Source organism: Primulina huaijiensis, chromosome 13, assembly GCF_012295235.1.
Source record: "Primulina huaijiensis isolate GDHJ02 chromosome 13, ASM1229523v2, whole genome shotgun sequence".
Taxonomy (NCBI): Eukaryota; Viridiplantae; Streptophyta; class Magnoliopsida; order Lamiales; family Gesneriaceae; genus Primulina; species Primulina huaijiensis.
Genome location: NC_133318.1, coordinates 19,262,223 through 19,284,691, shown reverse-complemented (window position 1 = coordinate 19,284,691; position 22,469 = coordinate 19,262,223). Strand labels below are relative to the sequence as shown.

The 22,469-nt window shown below is 36.1% G+C and overlaps 4 protein-coding genes across 6 annotated transcripts in view; 3 read left to right on the top strand and 1 right to left on the bottom strand.

The window, feature by feature from the left end:
* LOC140991403 (protein SHOOT GRAVITROPISM 6) overlaps positions 1–9,757 on the top strand; it is a 38,576-nt gene extending 28,819 nt beyond the window's left edge. For all 3 annotated transcript variants that reach the window (XM_073461338.1, XM_073461337.1, XM_073461339.1), the window contains 8 exons: positions 4,984–5,097; positions 5,208–5,282; positions 7,518–7,616; positions 8,295–8,366; positions 8,449–8,534; positions 8,618–8,711; positions 8,948–9,055; positions 9,142–9,757. In XM_073461338.1, coding sequence (XP_073317439.1) covers positions 4,984–5,097; positions 5,208–5,282; positions 7,518–7,616; positions 8,295–8,366; positions 8,449–8,534; positions 8,618–8,711; positions 8,948–9,055; positions 9,142–9,324 — 831 coding nt within the window. In that variant the 3' untranslated portion in view covers positions 9,325–9,757. The remainder of the gene's footprint in view (positions 1–4,983; positions 5,098–5,207; positions 5,283–7,517; positions 7,617–8,294; positions 8,367–8,448; positions 8,535–8,617; positions 8,712–8,947; positions 9,056–9,141) is intronic.
* Positions 9,758–10,518: 761 nt separating this feature from the next.
* LOC140991454 (UDP-glycosyltransferase 73C4-like) lies at positions 10,519–12,216 on the top strand. Its single transcript, XM_073461414.1, has one exon. It carries the CDS (start codon positions 10,619–10,621, stop codon positions 12,137–12,139), a length of 1,521 nt encoding a protein of 506 aa, XP_073317515.1. The 5' UTR covers positions 10,519–10,618; the 3' UTR covers positions 12,140–12,216.
* Positions 12,217–15,125: 2,909 nt separating this feature from the next.
* On the bottom strand, positions 15,126–16,854 carry LOC140991456 (UDP-glycosyltransferase 73C25-like). Its single transcript, XM_073461415.1, has one exon. The coding sequence runs from the start codon at positions 16,666–16,668 to the stop codon at positions 15,178–15,180; it is 1,491 nt and encodes a 496-aa protein (XP_073317516.1). The 5' UTR covers positions 16,669–16,854; the 3' UTR covers positions 15,126–15,177.
* Positions 16,855–20,399: 3,545 nt separating this feature from the next.
* Positions 20,400–22,199, top strand: LOC140991655 (UDP-glycosyltransferase 73C11-like). Its single transcript, XM_073461743.1, has 2 exons — positions 20,400–21,073; positions 21,193–22,199. The coding sequence occupies exons 1-2, from the start codon at positions 20,450–20,452 to the stop codon at positions 22,048–22,050; spliced, it is 1,482 nt and encodes a 493-aa protein (XP_073317844.1). The 5' UTR covers positions 20,400–20,449; the 3' UTR covers positions 22,051–22,199.
* Positions 22,200–22,469: the final 270 nt, after the last annotated feature.

The window sequence follows — 22,469 nt, the reverse complement described above, 5'->3', positions numbered from 1 at the left end:
AAAAGAAGCTTGTAACGGATTGCCACCCAAAGGCACTCCCAAATACTTAATAGGCCATGTCTCCTTACCACACCCCACTTGTTGTGCCAATAATTCAACATCTCCTTGTTCACGGTGGATACCCAACAAAGCATTCTTTTCCCAATTGATTTTTAAGCCGGACATTTGACAAAACGATCTCACCACTTGAACCAGGAACCTGATATGATCCTCATTTTGCACAAAGAAAAGCGTATCATCCGCAAACTGAATGTGTGATATCGCAATCTTGTCTCTGCCAACTTCGATCCCCCTTATGAGATTCTTTTCCTTTGCTTTATCAATCAATCTCCCCAACACATCCACTACCAAATTGAACAAAAAAGGAGACAATGGATCTCCTTGTCTAGGACCTTTGAACGCCCTAAACTTACCTCTTGGCCTCCCATTGATCAGAATTGAAAATGAAAGATTTGACACACATCCTTTAATCCAAGATCTCCATTTTCTTCCAAACCCCGTTTTCATCAAAACAAAATCCCAATTCACGTTATCGTAAGCCTTTTCGAAATCCACCTTCATGACCCATCCTCTCTTTTTCTTTCTTCTCTCCTCTTCTAGCAGTTCATTCGCTATAAGTCCGCAGTCTAAAATTTGTCTCCCTTGAACGAAAGTATTTTGAGATTCGGATATAGTGTCTGCTATCACAATCTTAAGCCTCGCCGTTAGAACTTTTGCTATAATCTTATACAAGCTTGTTGTCAGGCTTATTGGTCTGAAATCCTTCACTTTAATCGATTCAACTTTCTTTTGTATCAAGCAAATATATGTTTCATTAGTTGCTCCATTTATGATTCCTCTTTGAAAAAATTCATCAAAAACCTTCATTATATCGTGTTTGACTATATCCCAGCAATCTTGGAAAAAAGCCAAAGTAAATCCATCGGCCCCCGGACTCTTATTTCCATCGCACTGAAAGACTGTTTGCTTGACCTCGTCTTCTGTAAATGGTTTTTCTAATTCTCTACTTAACTCATCTTCAATTGGGCACCACTCCACTCCTTCAATACCTCAACCTCTCGCATCTGACAAACTGTACAAATCCTTAAAGAACTTTATAATAATGGAAACAATTTCATCATCGTCCGTCGTAATCGAGCCATCAATTCTTTCCAATCTATCAATGGTGGCCTTGCTCTTCCGTTGGTTCATCATTGAGTGAAAAAATTTTGTATTTTGATCCCGCTCTGTAATCCATTTGACTTTGATTTTTTGATTATTGATTTGATTCTTTCGACATATCAACTGTTCTAACAACAATTTTGTTTCTTTTCTTTCATTCGATACTTCTTCCGATCCCCGACCCTCACTGTCTAATTCGTCCAATCTACTGATTTTATTTATTAACTCTGCTGTTTTCATTTCGACCCTCCCATAAACCTCTTCATTCCATCTTTTAATTTCACCCTTCATTGCTTTGAGTTTCATCATAAATTTACATCCCTCCCATCCTTGAATTGCCCCATTGTTCCACAGCGATTGAGCCAAATTTTTAAAGCCTGAGTGCCTCAACCACACATTCTCGAATCTGAAGGGCGACGGACCCCACTTATTTTTTTCCAAAGGACCACTGGAAAATGATCCGAGGTGATTCTTGGCAAGATTGTTTGTCGATAACAAGGATAAATTTCAGACCATCCTACCGTGAACATGAATCTGTCTAATCTGTAACATATGGGTGATTCCCTTAAATTCGACCACGTGAACTTTCCATTGAGTAAGGGTGGATCGCACAACTCCAATTCATGAATCAAGGTATCAAAACATAACATGCTTGAGGTATGTGATCGACTATTAATTTTCTCTTGTAGTGATCTGACTACATTAAAATCTCCTCCCACACACCATCTATCTCCACATAGGACCCGCAACCCAGCCAGTTCATCCCAGAAATGAGTTCTTAATCTAGGTTGACACGGACCGTAGACCGCTGTAAACCACCAATCGTTGTGATCATCCTTCTGAATATGAATTGAAACCGAAAAATCCCCAATCAAGTTATCCTTTACCAATATTATTCTTGGATCCCACATAATAAGAATTCCCCCTGACCGGCCAACTGCAGGTAAAATGATCCACTCCACAAACCTTGACTTCCAAATACTTGCAATAAAACTCCTATCCACCATCTCTCTTTTAAATTCCTGCAAAACAATTAGATCTGGTCTTTCTTTGGCAAGAACCGCACGTATCAATCCCCTTCGTGTAGCTGAACCACCCCCCCTAATGTTCCATGAAACAACTTTCATCAATTAACTACAGCAGCCCTTGTACTCTCTGTGCACGTGTAATCAAAACTCTCCACCATCCTTCCTTTCTTCTTCATTTTTAGAAAATTCCACCTTCTCTACACCCATCTTACTCAAACACTCATTTTCAACTTCCCTGTTGAGATCCTTCATCCCCAAACCCACTGTTTGCTTACCTTCAACCATCTCATATTGCGGCCCTATGGAATTGTTTCCCGATGTACCCAACTTTTGTACAGAAGGTATAACTCCCATCCCACTCCTATTCTCTACCTCACCCACCAACCCCCCTATTGAACCTGACAAAGAAAAAGAGTGGAAAGAAGATTGATGAGAATAAGAAATATTGGGTAATTTGCAAACCTTGCTCGGAGAATCTTCAAAAAAGTCCCCCAAATCATCGAACTCCAGGGAGCGCATTGTCGACTTATCCGAATGATCAGAAATAAGACTTTCATCTACACTGGATCCACAACCTTCATCTGAGATATCGTCCCTCACCCCTCGATTTAATTTTTCCTCCCAGTTTCCATTATCGCGATCTGGAATGTCTATGTCATCTTCGATGAATGAAATCGTTGTATATTCTTCCTTTCGCACATGAATTGATCCATTATGTGACTTGACATTTTTCCTACGATAGACATGCTCAAACTTCCTTTCTTTGTGACTACTCTCCATCGTTATATCTAGATGGGTTGCTTTTTGTGCCGATAATATGTTCACAGATTCAATCGTCCCTTTCTGAAATTCATTCACAACTTTCGGCTTTAACTTTTTAAGGATCTTGATTTGCTTACCTCGATACCATGGTTCGGAGACGCAACTTCGACCTCCTGAATTTTCTGACATACCCTCGTTCTGCTTATCTGTGGTATGTTTTTTGTTGTCCATCATCGGAATTTCAGCCTTCTGATTTTTTCCAACAGACTCTTCTTCATATGTTAGGAGCTTAAGTTTGGTGTCATTCGAAACAATTTTTTGACTGTCAGTTGAAGGTGCTACATTTGTAGTTGTTCCTTCGAATCCTTTTGCGCTACCCCATCCCGCCAATACTCTAACTCCATCTTTCACCACTTGTGCATAAGATCTTTTTTCATAAATATTATACGCTGTTAAATTGACCGAATCCACTATAATGCGAATAATCATAGGGCCTCTTTGAGTTTGGATCTTTAAATTTCTATTAATGAACCCGCCTTCAATTCCCACTACTTTGATTTTTGCTGCCGACAAATCTTTGAGTAGAATTGTGTCTTGACTAATGCTCAATAAACCCCCCACACTGGTCACCAATTTTTTCGAAAAGAGATGTGGACCATAAATCCCAAGGTATCCCCAATAAACGCACCCAACTATTGCAGCATTCAAAAGTTTCTTCTTCGCTGTTGATTTGTTGACTCCATTTCTCAAATGACAAGGTAACTCTATTTTCCAGAAAGCATTTCTTCAATCGCAAATAGAACGAAGCATCCTCTTCATTATGTGGCCACCAAACTGCTTTGTTTGGTTGGAATGGAAACAATTCAATCTTTCTCTGGACCGCCTTCCCAAGGGTAGTACGCACCAAATCCCACGATATATTGACTCAGTCCCTTGTAATGATGAGAGCTTTACTCCAATCCTTAATCACGCATTCCGGTAATTGTTCAAGACTAACATCATCTGTAATCCCCTTATTACTGTACTTCGAACTCAATTTTTCGCGCTGTTGAGCATGTTCCAAAGGCTTCCTTTCATCTGTAATGCGCCTTACATTATCCCTTCGTGTTGTCATGAGTTTGGACAGATTTTGTGCAATCCATTTCCAGCCCCAATCAAATCTCCCACTTGGTATGATGATGCGCTGCGTCTTTCCCCTCCAAACAAACTTAGAAATTTCTAGATAGCTTCCTCGTCCATTCACAACTTTCTGCATGGATACTACTGCTTCCCTTCCCCTGAATCTCTTAAACTTAGAACATGATTGTGGTTTATTAATATATTCCCACAATCTCGACAAAATCCAATATAAGCTATCGAAGTCCAGTTCCATCACATAGCTTGCATTTCTGGTCCTCTCGGTCACAACCGCTGTATATCCCCTCCTACTCCTGCTTATTAAAAACAACTTCTGCTCAATTTTAATCTCATAGCTTGATTTGAGGTGGTCCCTGGGCATTCCTCGATTCATCTCTACCTTCTCTTATTCTTCCTTCTAAGTTAGCTTGGAAATCAAGGTTGGTCAGGGTTTGAGGGTGAAATTGGTCATTGGTCGGAGATTAGTCGGAGATGGCGATCGGAAATCAAGGTTGGTCAGGGGTGGCCGGTGAAGGTGGGCGATGTTCGGACAATAAAAGAAGAAGAGGTGGCTGCCAATAAGATAACGAGGAAGGAGCGAAGTATATCCACAAGGTCAACGCGAGAAATATGAAAGTAGATGCCGCCGACGGCCGACGGCCGGCGCCGGTTAATGAGGGGAGGAACGATTGACCAGACTCAGGAGTTGAAGGAACTGATTGAACAGTGGAGGAACCCGATCGGTTGAAGGCTAGACAAGGGAGAGAGCATTTTGAAATATTTCTCTCTCTAGGGCTCGCTTCCTTTTCTGCAAAAAATTCATATATATCCAAACTATTTTTATGCACATATCAATGTGTAACTGATATCCTTATATGTAGGTGACTGTTCTTTGTTCTCTCTGTGTGCCTTGCAGATGCCGCCAGTCCATGTTGTCCAGTATACCACTCAAATTCTGGGTGTTATAGTTGCTTTGCTGGATGATCCAGATGAATCAGTTCAGCTTACTGCTGTCTCATGTTTGCTAACGGTGATTTTTTAGATATTCTTTACGCTATTCACTCCCCTGACTGTGGAAAAAGAACTTACTTTGATCCATATATTTATGCATATTTATCATGCCGGTGTTTACCTTTATAGGTTCTTGGATCATCTTCCAGTGATGCGGTGGATCCCGTTTTGCTGAGCCTATCTGTTCGGCTTCGCAATCTTCAAGTGAGTTCCTCACAGAACCATTTTTATATTCTTTGTAGCTGTAGATTTAGCAGGGAGTTCTTGATTTTCATCTAGTCCTTCGAGAATCATGAGAATTTAAATGGGTTGCTGTTGAACCAGTAGTTCATTGGTAAGCCTATCAACTTCCAGCTGAGTCAGCTACATATTCTCGGTTGCATGATGAAATTAACTTTTGTATGGTTCCCTTTTCTCTACTTACTCTCCACCGACCATACATGAGTATCCTCCTATTTAAATAGCAATTTAATTTCGCAAGGTACCTTTTCCTGAACTGCCTCTGGCCTTGGGTTTAATAACTCTTATACTATCACTTTGTACACACCATTACTCTTTTTCTCATCCTGCAGTATTCTACTACGTAGTATAATTATTTGTTTAGGAAAATAAAGAACATGTTTAGCGTACTTTAATTATTGATCGCTACTTTTGAGGTTAAACTTGCAAGGGTTTGGAAATTTTATTTTTTTTAACTCATCTTTGTAAATGTGTGCTCACTAAACAAGGATATTTATTTCTGGATGAAGGAAACATGTGATGGCTATTCTATGCCCGGTTTTCATTTATATTTGATATTGTGCTTAATCATGCAGTGAAGTATGACAATTTACAAATTCAATCTGGTTCAGCCTGTTAGTGAAAAATGGCCGTTGCTTTGAAAACAGTGGACAAAATATGATGTTCCTGTCGTTCTTTTATTTGTTTCAATTTTTTTTATTTCTATGACAACTGCATTGAGCTTCTGTGGGATCATTTACCTAACTCTCCTGATGTTTGAATCTGTTTATCTACACATGGGTTCTGGGTCTTATTGGTCTTTATTTATTGTGTGCGAGTGAGAATGCAGAGCCACGTCTAAGATAAACTTTTCCTTCGGTTAGTGCCCATCTTTGCATAATCAACTAGATATGTGGGATACATGCATTTTTTTAGAGCAAGACCATCTTTATTAAACGCAAGAAAGCAACGTACATGGGAGGGGGACTCTTCTGAGACCTTTCAATAACTGAAATACGACCAGGATTACATAGCACGCCAAAATAATATATCCAAACATCACTAGGTGATCCAGGAAGAAACATGCATATATGAGCACCCTATCTGATCCATTCTGTAAAGAACTTTGATTCTCCTGGGAATTCTAGCGCATCCGCAACAGTGTTTCCCTTTCCTTGTACGTGTGAGATAGTTGACCTGGAAATTCTAGAAATGTTAATATTGAGACTTGGAGCTACTAACTCAACTCCAAAAGTTAGCTTATTAATGGGGAAGAATTGTCCAAATAATATATACAATTTTAAAAAACTTAATCCAACCGATGTGAGACATCTAACATACACTCTTCACACGTAGGAATGAATATTTGAAGCGTGAATTTTACATTATCGGTCGCCCATAGGACAGTCCAACACATAGCGGTGGCCCTGGAATGAGCATCTGAAGCGGTAATCTTAATATGATATCAGAGCCACGTTCCGATCTTAGCCCAGGTTCCACCGTTATGTGTTGATTAATTCCTCGAGAATTGTATATGTGGACTTAAACAATCCTCCTCCCTTGAGCTAGCTTTTAGGTTTGAATTAGGTCGAATACTCAATCTTTAACATGGTATCTGAGTTAAGACCCATATTATGTTGGACTGCCCTATGAGCCACTTGATAATTTCTTGTAAAATTGACCCTCGACTTGTTCATTCTTTGGTGTGGAAGGGTGTGTTAAATGTCCCACGTCAGCTAGCTCTTGGAGTTGAGTTAGGTCAAAATCTCAATTTTAACAAGAAGAATAGAGCAAATTCTTGTCCGGAGATGATTTAGTTCCCGGTCCGAGCGATCAAATTTGGTGATGGTCAAAAAGATGAGCAACTCTGATTCAAGGTAGAGAGAAAAACAACGATGTTCCAGGCAAATTTCCAAACCGATCATAGTAGCCATCAGTTCAGCCCCAAGATTAGAATACATCATGATGTTGTGGCAGTGCTCTGAAGATTGATGCTATTGCTATTGAACTTTGAGTTCTGGTCACCATTATGGTTGAACCCAAATGCAGAGCTTTAATTACCTTTTTTGGCATTTTTTTCACATATTATTTTGCCTTCGAATGTTAAAATTCAGTTTATGCTGTTCTTTTGGATTCGTTGGAGTTGCTAACAATTTTTAAGCTTGATCATCTACTTGGTCAGAAGGCTATCTGTTTATATGGATTCTTTTTTTTTTCCAGATGTGCATGAACGCTAAAATCAGAGCCAACGCATTTTCAGCACTTGGAGCGCTGAGCAGCTATGGGTCTGGGAGGCAGCATGATGCATTCCTTGAGCAGGTCTTTTGATCACTGTGATTTTGTAGCGTAGCCAGTTTTCATTCAGCTATTCTTGAAAATATTAAATTTTTGGTTATCTTAATGTTTTTTTAGTTAATTGGTTTTTACATTTTAGAAAAATAATATTATGTTAGCCCTTAAGCAGACCAATTCGATAATTACAATTTTGAAAAATAATATTACATTAACCCTTAAGCAAACCAATTAGGAAATATACTAAAAACTTGGATGACATATGGTCTAAAATCAGCAAATATACTGATTATTTTTTCATTATTCTTAAAAATAGATCAGCCATTATCATCATCATGATCCAAACCTTTTTAAATCAGGCGGGTTTGGTAAACAAAACAAACTAAGTAAAAGTAATTTTCGAACTTCTACTATGGCTGCACCAAAAATTATGGAAAGCTAGATCTGCTTACCCGATTGCTGGCATATGGTTATTTAATTGGAGAGAATCATTTCGATGTTTTCCAAAGTGGTCTTACAAACCCACCCCGGATATTAATAATTGCTCCTTCCTTTTATCATTATTTCATCTTTAGTATCATCATGATCCTGCCCCTTCTATTGTTGAAAGCAGATTTTTTTTGTATTTCTGGTTGACTAATTTACTGATTTCAAAACTTCTCTCACATACTCGAGGTTCAAATAAAACTCTATTTACTTTACCAGGTTCATGCAGCCTTTCCACGTTTAGCGTTACATCTTCATGATGATGATCTTGGGGTACGACGAGCTTGCCGGGTAATAATCCCTTTCTGTTCTTTTGCTATATTGCCTACCTTATCCAGGGAAAGATCATGAATCACTTTACTTTTCCTCACAGAACACTTTCAAATCCATTGTTCCTCTGTTGGAATTTGATGGTATGGCTGCTCTTGTAAACACTCATCGTTTCAGTTCTGATCATCGGTATGTACCAACAGATCCACACCAGGAATTTTATTTTTCTTTCCTTGTATGAACACCCCTCTTTTGTGCCTGTACCACATCAGAAGTGACTATGAAGATTTCCTGAGAGACCTGGCTAAGCAATTTACTGAGCATATACCTTCCTTGGTTGACACATACTTGGCTTCAATAATACAGGTCCACATTTTTATACGAGTTTTTGCTAATGCCCGTCTTATATCCGTGAATTACGAAATGAGGGAGAAATGGGGAGAGAAGAAAGCATGCAGTTGATTTTTTTTCTGCCCTTTAAAATCATGGTTCTTGACAAGATCTTTTAATTCCTAAAAGTTGTCAAATTATTAGTCCTTGTTATCATTATAATACAATTTTATTGAAAAAATCTTCTGGGTTGGCATGTCATTGATGTGCAGGCTTTTGAAGCTCCTTGGCCAGTAATACAAGCAAACGCTATTTATTTGTGTAGCAGTGTAATTTCTGTTGCAAATGATCAGCATATTTCGGCCCTTTACCACAGCCAGGTTCTCATTTGAATGCGCTCCATTGATTCTGTTGAAATGCAGCAAAAAAAAAATATTAAAACATTTCGTGTTCTTTCTTTTCTTAGGTGTTTGGAATGTTGGTTGTAAAGATAATCCGGTCATCAGACGCAATTGTTAGAGCTACATGTTCCTCAGCTCTTGGTTTACTACTGAAGTCAACAAATCCAAGTTCGTGGAAAGTTGCTCGGCTCGATCCGGGGAACTCCATCCTGGCTGGAAGTGAGTCTGATTCTTCTAGGAGAACTTGATATGGTTCAAGACTAGTTTGCAAATTTGATGACGTCTTAACTAGAACCAATCACCACCATTGAATGTGCCACAAGAAATATGGTTTCTTGGATCAGCAGCATCATCGGTAACATTTGTCGTTCATCGAGCAGTACGAGGAGCAGTGCTTTGTTAATGAAGATGGCTCTTGGATCTCTTATCACATCATTCGAGTATGTATAGATTAGATGCGAGGTAAATTTTGTGTGTGAATATGCATGCAACTAAAGCCCTATGTATATTATGTCATGTAGATAGATACTGGTTGTGTATTTCGTTACTCGCGAGACTATTTCATGTAATTTCCCAGCATCTTAAGTGTATACAAACGAAAAGCGTCGTTGTAGTTCTTACAAATCCTTTGCCTTGGTATTGTGCATGAGCCCTTAATAGTTCTGTTTTATGCACGGATTCGGTATCGTGTTCATTCAAACACACAAATTCTAAACTTGGCTCGAGTTCTAGCTCGATCTTGTAATAATAATCAAGCTACCGTAAACAACATGCGAGCTAGCTCTTTGCTCGATTCATTTGCGTGTTAGATTATCTTTCATTAGATTTGAAAGCAATCGAACGTAACCGAAAATGATGAAGATAAATGTAACCGATTATGTTTCGTTAGATTCGAAAGCATTTCGAACATAACCGATTGAATTCGCAAGGGGATAATTATTAACTTAATGTTACCATGAAAACAAAAAGGAACGAATTCTATGTTGTCAAATTTTTTTTTTAGTTTTGTTTCGTTTTGATAATTATATTCTTTTTTATTATATGACGTTAATGTGACATTAATACGCTGTTGACGTATCTAGTATAATAACAGTATTCTCGATAAAAAAAAAAAACTAAAATTAAAAGAAAAAATAGGGAGATAAAAGAGCCAGTAAATGAGAAATTGACGTGTGATGTCGCGATTTTAAATATATCTAGCCAAGTTGCTTGGTCTTCACTTTGTGTGCATGCCTAGCAAGCTTACATTTGTCCAAGAAGAATGTTTTATTTTGTGTCCGATAACCGCCTAAAGTAACCAACAGCCCTCTTCCGATTGTAATAACCACAAGAATTCAGGACGTACATATCTCTATAACATATATCTGCTTATGTATGCTCTTACATCATCCGCAAATAAGCGACAAATTCTCGCACGAGATATAAAGATAACTAATCTTACAGCCACAGAATGAAAACAGACCACTCAGCTTTAATAAAAAAATTTCTAGATAATACAATCCCATTGTCTTTCTTGCAGAGAGTGACGTACGTATAGGTACCATGGCCATAGATGAATACCAAAAACCTCACTTTGCGTTGCTTCCTTTCATGGCTCAGGGCCATACGATCCCCATGGTTGACATAGCCAGGTTGCTGGCGAAGAGAGGAGCCATTATCACCATTTTAACCAGTCCTCACAATGGAAAAAGATTCGAAAACGTGATCAATCGAGCAATAGATTGTCAACTCAATATCCGAGTCGTGCATCTAAAGTTGCCGTGTGTCGAAGCCGGGCTACCCGAAGGGTGCGAGAATTTCGACATGCTGGCATCGATGGAGGATGCTGCGAAGTTTTTCGTCGCTGTCGGCATGTTGAAAGACCAGGTTCGAGAAATCATTGAAGAACTCGAACCGCGGGTCAACTGTTTGATTGCTGATATGTGTTTTTCGTGGGCTTCAAATCTTGGTAAAGTCTTGCATATTCCTAGACTTATGTTTCATGGGACCAGTTGCTTTTCTCTTTTATGCATGTACATGATGAAAATTTCCAAGGATTTTGAAGCCATAGCTTCTGATTTCGAGTATTTTGTGGTGCCGGGATTGCCCGATAGAATTGAAATGACCAAAGCTCAGCTTTGGGGAACCGTTAATCAGTTGGATTCGAACTGGAATGAAATAAAGGACCAAATGAGACGAGCTGAGGATGAAGCATTTGGAGCAGTGATAAATACTTTTCATGATTTGGAGCCTGAATACTTGAAAGAGTACATGAAAGTAAGAGATGGTAAAAAGCTCTGGTCTGTCGGTCCCGTTTCGTTATGCAACATAGATGGGCTAGATATCGCTGAGAGGGGGAATAAAGCATCCATTGATGAAGATAAATGCTTAAAATGGCTAGATTTACAAGAAAAAGCCTCCGTTATTTACGTCTGTCTTGGAAGCCTGTCCCGTGTTTCCACTTCGCAATCGATAGAGCTCGGTTTAGCCTTACAAGCTTCGAATCGACCCTTCATATGGGTTATCAGAAATGCATCAGATGAATTAAAAGAAAGGCTATTCGAAGAGAAACTCGACACCAACGGGAGAGGTTTCTTGATCCATGGGTGGGCACCGCAAGTGATGATACTTTCTCATCCATCAGTCGGAGGGTTTTTGACGCATTGCGGATGGAACTCGACGCTTGAAGGAATAACTGCAGGCTTGCCAATGATAACATGGCCGGTGTTTGCGGATCAGTTTTGCAACGAAAAGTTTATCGTCCATGTGATCGAGACCGGTGTAAGAGTAGGTGTTGAATTGCCTGTCCTTCTTGGAGAGGAGGAAAAGGTGGGAGTGTTAGTTAAACATGATGATATCAAAACGGTCATTGGTGAGCTAATGGATGGAGGAAAAGAAGGGGAAGAGAGACGGAAACGAGCTCGAAAACTTGGTGAAATGGCCAAAAGAGCAACAGAGGAAGGAGGTTCTTCATTCAAAAACATTGAGTTGCTTATACAAGATGTCATCATGTATCAGGAAAATGAAGCAATCCTGTCTGAAAATGGTGCATTATTAGATCATGAAAATATGAAAAAACTGTAGCCCATTAAGACATAATTATAGATTGTACTGGGGTTAATTTGGTTCTCGCCACTGCAGTGAATTCTTTAAAACGCATTTCTTCTGCTCTTCTCCTCCTTTTTTTCTTGCTCATTTAATTGTTTTTTAGTGTATAATTAATGAGATCCAACCCCTTGACCCCAAATGAAAAGAAATTGGGCCAATAATGGTCACTAGGAATATAATAGGATCACTTGATTCCATGATACTAAGTCCTAAAGATACACATCATATTTTGGATTTTTAAAAATTTAAACGTTTGAAACGGCATGTTCATTCAAATCTAAAATAATATTTCATCAGTCCAGTTGGTTTGTTTTTTCATACAAATTAAAAAAAAAAATCATAGGAAAACCAAATTTGCATACAAGTTTTTTATTTTTATCTCTACTAGTAACGGGTACGTGTGTCGTACGTGAATACGCGTAATTTATATAAAGAACATGTATAATGAAAGAGCACATAGGTTAACTTTTTAAGAAAAGAAATTAATAGAAAATACATGATCGACCCAATGTTAAAATGTGAAAAGCAGTCAAACGAAATAGGCTAATGGCCAAATATATTAAATTTTGTGGCTCCTTGCATACGTTTTACTCTCACAAAAGGAAAATATACTTAATATATAAGTAATGAAGAAATTGTTGGTGAATTAAAGTGGAAGTTATTGGAGGATAATAATTACAATTAAATTGTCAATTGATAAAATGAAATTTCATCATTAATTATATAATTAAATGAAAGACAGTAGTAACTCTTAAAAAAAACTATTATATAATTTATAGGATCAAGATTTGAAATATGAACAATCAAATATATTATTTTATTATCAATATTTAAAATAATACGTGAAATCGTAGTATTTTCGAAATTTCCAATTTTTTTCATTTAGTTTTGTTGAATTAAATTCTTTCAAAAGTATATTCTTTTTAATAGTAAATCAAAACTATGTAGTTAACTAGTAAGACATTAATTTTAAATTATTTGTTCTTCCCGCTTAAACAATTATTCTTCTCGTATAATAAACAAGATTAAAGCATCATTAAAATGTTTTAAAAAATGAAACAAATGAACGAAATATAGAAGTAAGAGCAAGACAAATCAAAATTTTATTAAAGTTGCATTTGTATTGATGTATTTCAAATATATTTTTGTAGTTTCAGATAAACAATAACGTAAACTTCAAATTCACTCATTGCATGTTTATACAATATTTCATGTTAATTATGATGAATTTCAAATTTATGAAATAATGTAGGCATTCGAAATTCATTCTACTTTGTATAACTAATGTGCAACTAAAATATGAATTTAAGATTTCATCTATTGTTTCATTATTAACAATAAAAATATAATCGAATGTATTGATTTCAAATACATCATTCCAAATGCAACCTACCAGACAAATACGAATTTTGAAAATGAGTGTACGTATAGTTGTTTAGCTTCAATATATATACATATATAAAGTGCCAATTTAAAATAATAAAACCGATCTTCCTATTTACAACCTTTAGATATAGTTTGGTACACTGGATAAGAGAGAGAATGATAAATAATATTCCTTATCCACGTTTGGTACCTTTTTAGAAAGTTCATGATATTATTATGGACATGTGATAAATAATTTTATACAATGATAAAATATCCCTTTTATGAGATGTGATAATTTTTATTTAATGATAAAAAACACCACAAATGACTTAATTGCCCTCAATATATAAAAATCCTAAACTCTATCAAATATTTTTTATTTATTTTTATGTATTATCAAAATAATGGTGTTTTGAACTCGAGATAATTATATAAATGACTTTTTATAAATATTTAAAGTTTCTTTTTGTAAAAAGCACATGTCTTTCGACCTTAATATAAAATTAAAATCAAATAAATATTTTTATTTTTTATATATATTATATAATATGATAGTTATATAAATGAATTCGAGATAATTATATAAATGATTTTTATAAATCTCAATAAAATTATTAGTATCACTCGATTAACCTTAAATTTTGATATTTGACTTGACTCACAAAATCAAAAGCTCAATTATCATATTTATATAATATATAAAATTAGGTAAAAATAAATAAATCATGCAACCACTGACGGCGCATGAACAGATAACGGGTTTTTTCCGTCGCTAAAACCGTCGCGAATAACGAATTTTTTTTATTTATTATAAGAAATATGAACTCAAGCAACAACTTTGAAATTATAAAATTTATTATGATAAGGTTAATTTTGTCATTACAATCTAATATATAAATTTAATCACTCTTATTAAAATCATACGAAACATTAAATATAATATCATATATACATTTTATTTATCCTTAATTTATCCTTATATTATATATCACATGTTTATCCTATCATGTGTATCTTGTCAAATATTTTTATTTATTTAAATATATTATCGTGACTAATTAATATCTCATTATTATAATATAACAAGAAATATTAATGCACTGATGCCTCTTGAATTGCCCATGTCTTCGCTTAACCAATCAACTTATTATGTCAACATTGGCCTTGATTAGCTTCTGTAACAAAAACTACATTTTTTCCCTTATATTATTAGCTATATGTGTTGACCATGCAATTATGAATTGATTTTTTTGTATTATATATTATATTATTAGCCANTGCAATTATAAAGCCATAAATATATTTATATATAATAGAATAGAATTATATATTTACTCTTATGACACAGTTAAAATTTAACTTTTACTTTTATATCCATATATATTTATGTTGCTTAGTAGAATAAAAGGAGAAAGTTGTTGATTCGCAACTATAAAACTTTGCTCCTTTAATCATATTTAGATAATAGATAGATAAATAATATATTTATTCACACGTATAGATAGATAATAAAAATAATATACAGTGAAATGGGGTTAACCGAGTCATTAACTGCAATTATAAATAAATAAAGCCATAAATCGGAAAAAAAAAATTTATATGATTGAAACATGCAACACAATTTTAAAGAAGCAGTGTGGTCTCTTCTATACAAGAATGATCTCTTGGCCATCAAGATTTGATTTTGTCATAATCTCTTTGATCAAACTTGTCATATTCCCATAAGAAGAGCCTCCATCGATAGCCTTCTTCGCCATTTCTCCAAGCTCCCTAGCTTTTCTCCTCCTTTCTTCTCCATTTTCCCCTCCATCCATCACTATATCCAAAGCTTTCTTGACATCATCACTTTTAACCAAAACTCCAACTTTTTCTTCATCTCCCCACTTGACAGGCGTTTCCACACCAATATTCACTCCAATCTTCAGCACTTCCACGACCAGTTTCTCATTGCAAAATTGCTCTGCAAAAAGTGGCCATGTCACCATTGGCACCCCTGCTGAAATCCCTTCGAGCGTCGAGTTCCATCCGGCATGCGTCAAGAATCCTCCTATGGCTTTATGTGACAGAATCAGAACTTGGGGAGCCCATCCCCGGATTATGAGTCCTCTTCCACTAACCCTTTCTTCAAATCCGTTTTCCAGGATCCATCTCTCCAGTTCACCTGATTTGTCGCCTCCTCCCAACGACCAAATAAAAGGCCTGTTCGATTCCTCCAGACCGAGTGCAAGTTCAATCATTTGTGGTGTTATTAGGCGCGATAAGCTCCCAAGACTGGCGTAAATCGCTGATCGGGGCTCGTGTAAATCGAGCCATTTTAGACAATCTTTCTCATTGATGGAAGCTTTGTTTCCTCTGTCGACCAAATCCAGGCTATTTTTGTTGCACAACGAAACAGGGCCAATGCACCAGACCTTTTCACCTTTGACTTTGCTATACTCTTTCACATACTCAGCCTCCAATTCTTGAAAACTATTCACCACTACCCCGAATGATGTCTTTTCCGCAGCTCTGATTTGATCCGCAACATCTTTTATAGCAGACGAGTTCCTATTCGTGGAACCAGTAACCTGGAATTTTCTTAATCTGATAGAATCAGGCAAATTCGGAACCTCGAATTGCTCCGAGTCTGAACTCAATGTATCAAGAATCTTGGAGGATACAATATTGTGCGAGCACAAGAGGGAGAAACAGCAAGTTCCATGGAAAACTATTCTAGGAATCTGAAACTTTTCAGCAATTTGTGTAGTCCAGGGCAAACCCATGTCTGAAATCAGGCAGTTCGGCCGAGGTTTTAGCTCCTCAAACAATTCTCCCACTTCTTTCTGCAATAAACTAAGGGCTACAAAGAAATTCGAAGCCAAATCCAGTGAGGGGAGCGAATCAAGATTCTCGCACCCTTCGGGTAACCCTGCTTCCGAGGATGGAAACCTGATTTTGAGGAGATGAATTTCCAGGCCTGATTCTGTCGCACGATCAATCGTTGTGCTGAATCTGTTGGCATTGACGGGGGTGGTGATTATCGTGACTACCACACCTCGTTGTGCGAGTAATTTCGCAATGTCTATCATGGGAATCATGTGCCCCGGAGCCATGAGAGGGAACAGGATGAAGTGGAGCTTGTGGGATTGAGTGGCCATGGCAAAAATGGATGATTTTCGAGGACTTTGAGGTTTGAGCTTGATTATGCCTCCGACAAAAGAATGGCTTCTTGGAAAGTTGGAGTTTTTCTCGTTAGTTTGTGGGATTGGACAATTGTATCAAAATTTGCTACTTGTTCTACCATTTATTTATTTATTTTGAAAAGAGGTGATATTCTTGAGGAAAGCAATCAACGTATGCCATCTATACATGGTTATACTCGTTGAAAAAAACAAAAAAATATGGTTCACTTGTTTTTTTTTCCCTATGTTCATTGGAATGCGTCAACATTATTCAAGACTTTTCATACACAACTACACAAGCCTAAGTTCTTGGATGAGTACAAAGCATGTTTTTCGTATCAACTTGTATCCATACGATATTTTCGCAGCAAAAACTTGTGTGAGACGGTTTCACGGGTCGTATTTTGTGAGACGGATCTCTTATTTGAGTCATCCATAAAAAAATATTACTTTTTATGCTAAGAGTATTACTTTTTATTGTGAATATCGGTAAGGTTGACATGTCTCACAGATAAATATTCATGAAATCGTCTCACAAAAGACTTATCCTATTTTCGCAGGGGATATACTTGTCTAAGGTATCATATTTGGACATGTCCAGTGTATTTACATTACTACTCACTTTAAAGTAATATGGATGGCTTGAAAAGAAAAGTAAACTATCGGTGAACTCAGATGATTAAGTCGAGTCAAATGTATAATGTTAGGTTGAGAGATAAATTTAGAGGTGTGTGAATAAATTTTTCTTAACAAATATTTTGTTTGGGTTAGCAACATTAAAATAAAATTCTTGTCAGTTGGGTTCTCATGAAATTAACAGTAAAAACTGTGCGGAAATAAACTGATTGAGAGTTGTTTTAATAAAAGGATTTGTCAAAACTTAGTTGGGTTATCGAATGAAAGGTAAAGTAGGTAAACTGAAAAGTAGATTGGCGCAAGTTTGTTTGTGGATGTTCGTAGACTTCAATATTTATACATCACTCATTCTTCCTCGCGGAAGGTTTGCACTAAAAGACTTTGATGATTTCAAGATAATTACAAGCAATTTGAAATCACCAACTTCAGTAGGACTTGACGCTACCTAACTGAAACTCTTAGTAAACTTCAATATTAATCAACTTGAGCAGTAAAACTTCTTACTCTCAATTACACAGATTTCACAAAAAAATTACAAGCACAAATTGATACTCAAATAATTAGATAATAAATTATTGGTGTGTGCTTGCTCTTATCAGTTTGGCTCGCAAAAAGCTTTTGCAATAAGATACAGCGGATCGGTTAATTCAAAATATTCAGAGAGTTAGAGAGCATAAGATGCTTGTCAAATTGATCCATTTGTAGATTTTATCTGCAACGTTAATATTTTTAAATCATATATTTGTTTCCAAATATAAATGTCGTTGTCATGGTATCGTCTTTTTGACATGTTCTTGTAGTACCCGTGAATCCAGACATTTTGTTGAGAATCAGTGATTGTTGGTATGAAAAACTTTATCCGAAATTTCAGCTGAGTTTTGATTCTTAATTATTGAGTATACTAATACTTTTAAGATAATGTTTGGATTTGGGCCGACTTATCTTGAAATAAACTGTCAGTTAGGCTCTATCAATTCTTCTTAGATAAGTTTGTCTATCAGTATCCTCTCACACTATCAATTTAGCTTAGTAGTTAGTTATAGATTCTTAGAAAACTTTAGTCCATTAATATTCAGTTTTCTTATTGAATTCAGTCAGGCTAAGCCAATTTAAAATTGTATTAGTTTCTATTAATAATGGACATTTTTCTAAAATAAGTTGTCTACATGTTTACTTATTAAAGATACACCGAATTTTTCAAAAACAAACTAACAAAGATATTTATTATAAACATTGTTTTGTCTCAGTTTTGGGTAGTCCCCTCCAATTTACATTAAACTTTAAAAAACAAGGCAAAACAAAATCTTGTTTTTTCCATTCGATAATTATATAACTTTAGTAATTTGTGATATAAATGATAAGATAGGACTGCACGACGGATTTTTGGAAAAAAACATATTCTCTTATTAATTTATTAAAATAATTGATTTCATTGGAAAAATAATTCTATCCATTTTTTTTTTTGAATAATCTTCGATCCATTTCTCACTAGTGAACAAAAGAATATAACAGCTAATTCAATTGAATATATATAACAGCTAATTCAATTGAATATATATAACAGCAAATTGTGGATTTTTCTTCCCTGTCTTCTTCACATGTCGTGTGGAAACATTACACGTAACTGCGTGCAGACTTCTCATTTAAATGTTAGATATTTTCTTTTATTTTTTGGACAATAGTTAGATTTACAAGTTTAGTTTACTCTTGATCTCATCGTTTCATAAGTAAATTTTGTACATAATAATAGAAATTGTTACACCTATATAGTTGGGTGACATAAAATATCATGAGTAATGTTCCTCCACCACGGCAAACGTAAAAAACTACGTGAATTATCGGACAAAACCATCTTATTATTTGGAGAAAAAAATTACTAAAAGAAAAATACTTGAATGAGAAATGAAAGCACAACGATAACTTCAAAGTTCCGTTGGACATAAATTATATCTTGAAATTCAAAAAATATTTTTATTTCACTTTTGTAGTGCTAAATAATGTATACTTCAACCATCTCCGTTTACGATGGATGCACTTGAGGAATTAGCGCCGGTATTAGGAGTGATTTTACTTTCAAGGAATTTTTTTAAAACATGTAACATGCATTATTAAATGCATAGAAATATACATGGATCTGATTTTTTTTTAAAAAAAAACTATAAGTAAAATATTTTAATAAAATTATAATATTTTTGCGAAAATTACAAAAAACGATTCAATCTCTCAATTTATTCAATTCATCATTCGATTATGCCCTAATTCATCCATGAATCAATTTCAATGAAAATAAGATTTCTTAGGGTTTTACTTATATGACAAAATAAAGGTGTTTAGCCTCTTGGAGCCTAGATCTAGTAGTCCCATGCACAAAATCATAGAAAACGTGAGTTACATGTAGAATAGTATGCATATTTCGTGACAAAACCTTGGAAAACGGATGCAACACAATAGTACTAAGATTTCTCATGCATAAACACACAAATCATCATATAAAAATCAGCATCAGATGTCTTCGGTCTCCGTTTCTTGTTCGAACTCGAAATAATACTAAAAGCCCTAATGCATGAAACCTTAATAAACAATGGACGGTGAAGCTCACACAATTTAAAAAAAAAAATCAAAATGTCAATATTTTCAACTAGCAAAAATTAATTTTTAAAAATATATTAAAAAAAATTAAGGCTGAGATGATCTTGCTGTTTGGAATCAGCAGTCAGATCATTTCAACCATTATTTAATTTTTATAAAATATTTTTTTTAGAAAAATATATATATATAAAATCAACGGCTATATTGTACAAAATCCAACCTTTTGTTTATAAATAATTTTTTTCTTTATTGTGAAATTAATCCGCTTTTTAATATAGTGACTTTTTTTAGTTATATGTTTTAAAATTATGTTATGCTTTTTAAAATTACGTTAAGTTTGATAATTTAATTACGTGTAATTATAATTTTTTTAACATAATGTGTAATTTTATTTCTATTTTTTAAATACAAAATTATTATTATGTCAACACAAAATGGCTGAGATGAAGTTATCGGACCATTGGACCTAAACTAGTATTCTTATTTCCACCCCATTCAAACTGGAGAGTGGAGAACTCGAAAAGCTGTTTCAATGGCGGGCATACAACCAGAGCACCTGAACTTCCTTTTGATCCCTTTTATGGCCCCCGGCCACGTAATTCCGATGATAGACATGGCCAAGGTGCTGGCCAGACACGGCGTTAACGTAACAATCATGCTCACCCCCTTGAATTTCAATCGATTCAGTTCAGTGGTCAATCGAGCCGCCGTGTCCGGATTACCAATCCAGCTTCTCCAAATCAGGTTTCCGTCCGAGGAAGCTGGATTGCCGGCGGGATGCGAAAGCGCCGATACTCTCCCCTCTTACCAACTAATCCACAATTTCTTCGGCGCTATCAAACTCTTGCAGGCGATTGTGGAAGAAATACTGGAAGAAATGAATCCCATCCCCAGCTGCGTAATCTGCGACAAACATCTGCCGTGGATGGCGGAGGCCTGCAAGAAATTTGAGATTCCGAGGGTTGCTTTTGATGGGATGAGCTGTTTTACCCAGCTGGTAATGCATAATTTGTATGTTTCGAAGATTTATGAAAGTGTTCCGGAAACAGTGCCATTTGTTGTGCCTGGTTTGCCGGATGAAATTGAGTTCACAAAGCTTCAGCTTCCGGGATTGTTTAACCCAGGAACCAGTGATTTTTTCGAGTTCCGAGAACAGGTTCGGTAGAAAAAATCCACTTTCATCCTGTATTAGAGTTTAAAACTGACAAGATTTAATTTTTGTACCTTGTTATCACAAATATCACTCAAGTTTTATTTATGATGAAAATAATACAGGTGAGATTAACGGAGTCACAGGCATATGGAGTGGTGGTGAACAGTTTTGAAGAGCTAGAAAACGGATATGTGGATGAGTTTAAAAAGATTAGAGGCGGCAAAGTTTGGAGTATAGGACCATTATCCCTTTCAATTGATGACAATTTAGACAGGGCAGAGAGAGGTAATCAAGCCTCCATTGATGCAGCTCAGTGCTTGAAATGGTTTGACGGTAGGCGTCCAGGTTCTGTAATCTACGCCTGTCTCGGAAGCCTTGCGCGCCTTTCGGCTCCACAGTTTCTTGAGCTTGCTTTGGGGCTAGAAGCATCGAATCATCCGTTTATTCTGGTGATGAACGCTGGATCAGAATCCAAAGAAATCGAGAAGTGGATTTCCGAGGAAGGGTTCGAGGAAAGGACGAGAGAAAGGTGCCTTTTGATTCGGGGTTGGGCCCCACAGGTTTTGATTCTGTCCCACCCTGCAGTGGGAGGATTCTTGACGCACTGTGGATGGAACTCGACTCTGGAAAGTATTTGTGCCGGTTTGCCGATGGTCACATTTCCGTTGTTTGGTGAGCAGTTTTTGAATGAAAAGTTAGTCGTGCAGGTTTTGAAGATTGGAGTTGGAGTCGGAGCTCGAGTTACAATACATTTGGGGGAGCAAGAAAAGCCGGAGGCCAAGGTGACGAGGGACAGAATTCAGGCCGCGCTCGAGATGGTAATGGATCAAGGAGAAGAGGGATGTGAAAGGAGGAGAATGGCACAAGAGCTTGGGAAAATGGCGAAAAGATCGGTCGAAGATGGAGGATCGTCTTGCTTAAACATCAAGTTGTTGATCGAAGATATCGCAAAATTAGCTAAACTAAAGAAATCAGTTTAGTGATCTGTTTATCTGTGTAGCCATCCTATTTGATTCATCAAATTTTTCTGTTTGTTTTATGTAATTTTTAAATGTATGTTATACGATCAGCTCTATGTAGATTCAACTTCGGACAACATTATTTCCGGTGAAATGAATCAATTTTTGCATGGATTCGTCTATGCAAATCTATTTTCTTGGCAAATGACATTGTTGTCATTTGATTCCTTTCAAATCTTTCACGACATCAGTTAGAGGGACGTTTTATTTGACTTCAATTCGTGGAGTTTTTTCTTCTCATGAAACAATTTCTAAGTTGTTTTAAGAGAACTTATGAGTTCTACAAAACACCCACTAAAACCTCAATTTTGAAGAAAAAAATCTTCGGCAACACTATCATTATCATTTCTTTTAATATTCTTAATTAATGGGTTGTCATT

What these genes read in the sequence shown, in the direction of transcription:
- LOC140991655 (XM_073461743.1), top strand. Translation starts at nt 20,450, where the DNA reads ATGGCGGGCATACAACCAGAGCACCTGAACTTCCTTTTGATCCCTTTT. An exon ending in TTTTCGAGTTCCGAGAACAG is followed by an intron (nt 21,074 to 21,192) that starts GTTCGGTAGAAA and finishes AAAATAATACAG; the next exon opens with GTGAGATTAACGGAGTCACA.
- LOC140991454 (XM_073461414.1), top strand. Translation starts at nt 10,619, where the DNA reads ATGGCCATAGATGAATACCAAAAACCTCACTTTGCGTTGCTTCCTTTC.
- LOC140991456 (XM_073461415.1), bottom strand. Translation starts at nt 16,668, where the DNA reads ATGGCCACTCAATCCCACAAGCTCCACTTCATCCTGTTCCCTCTCATG.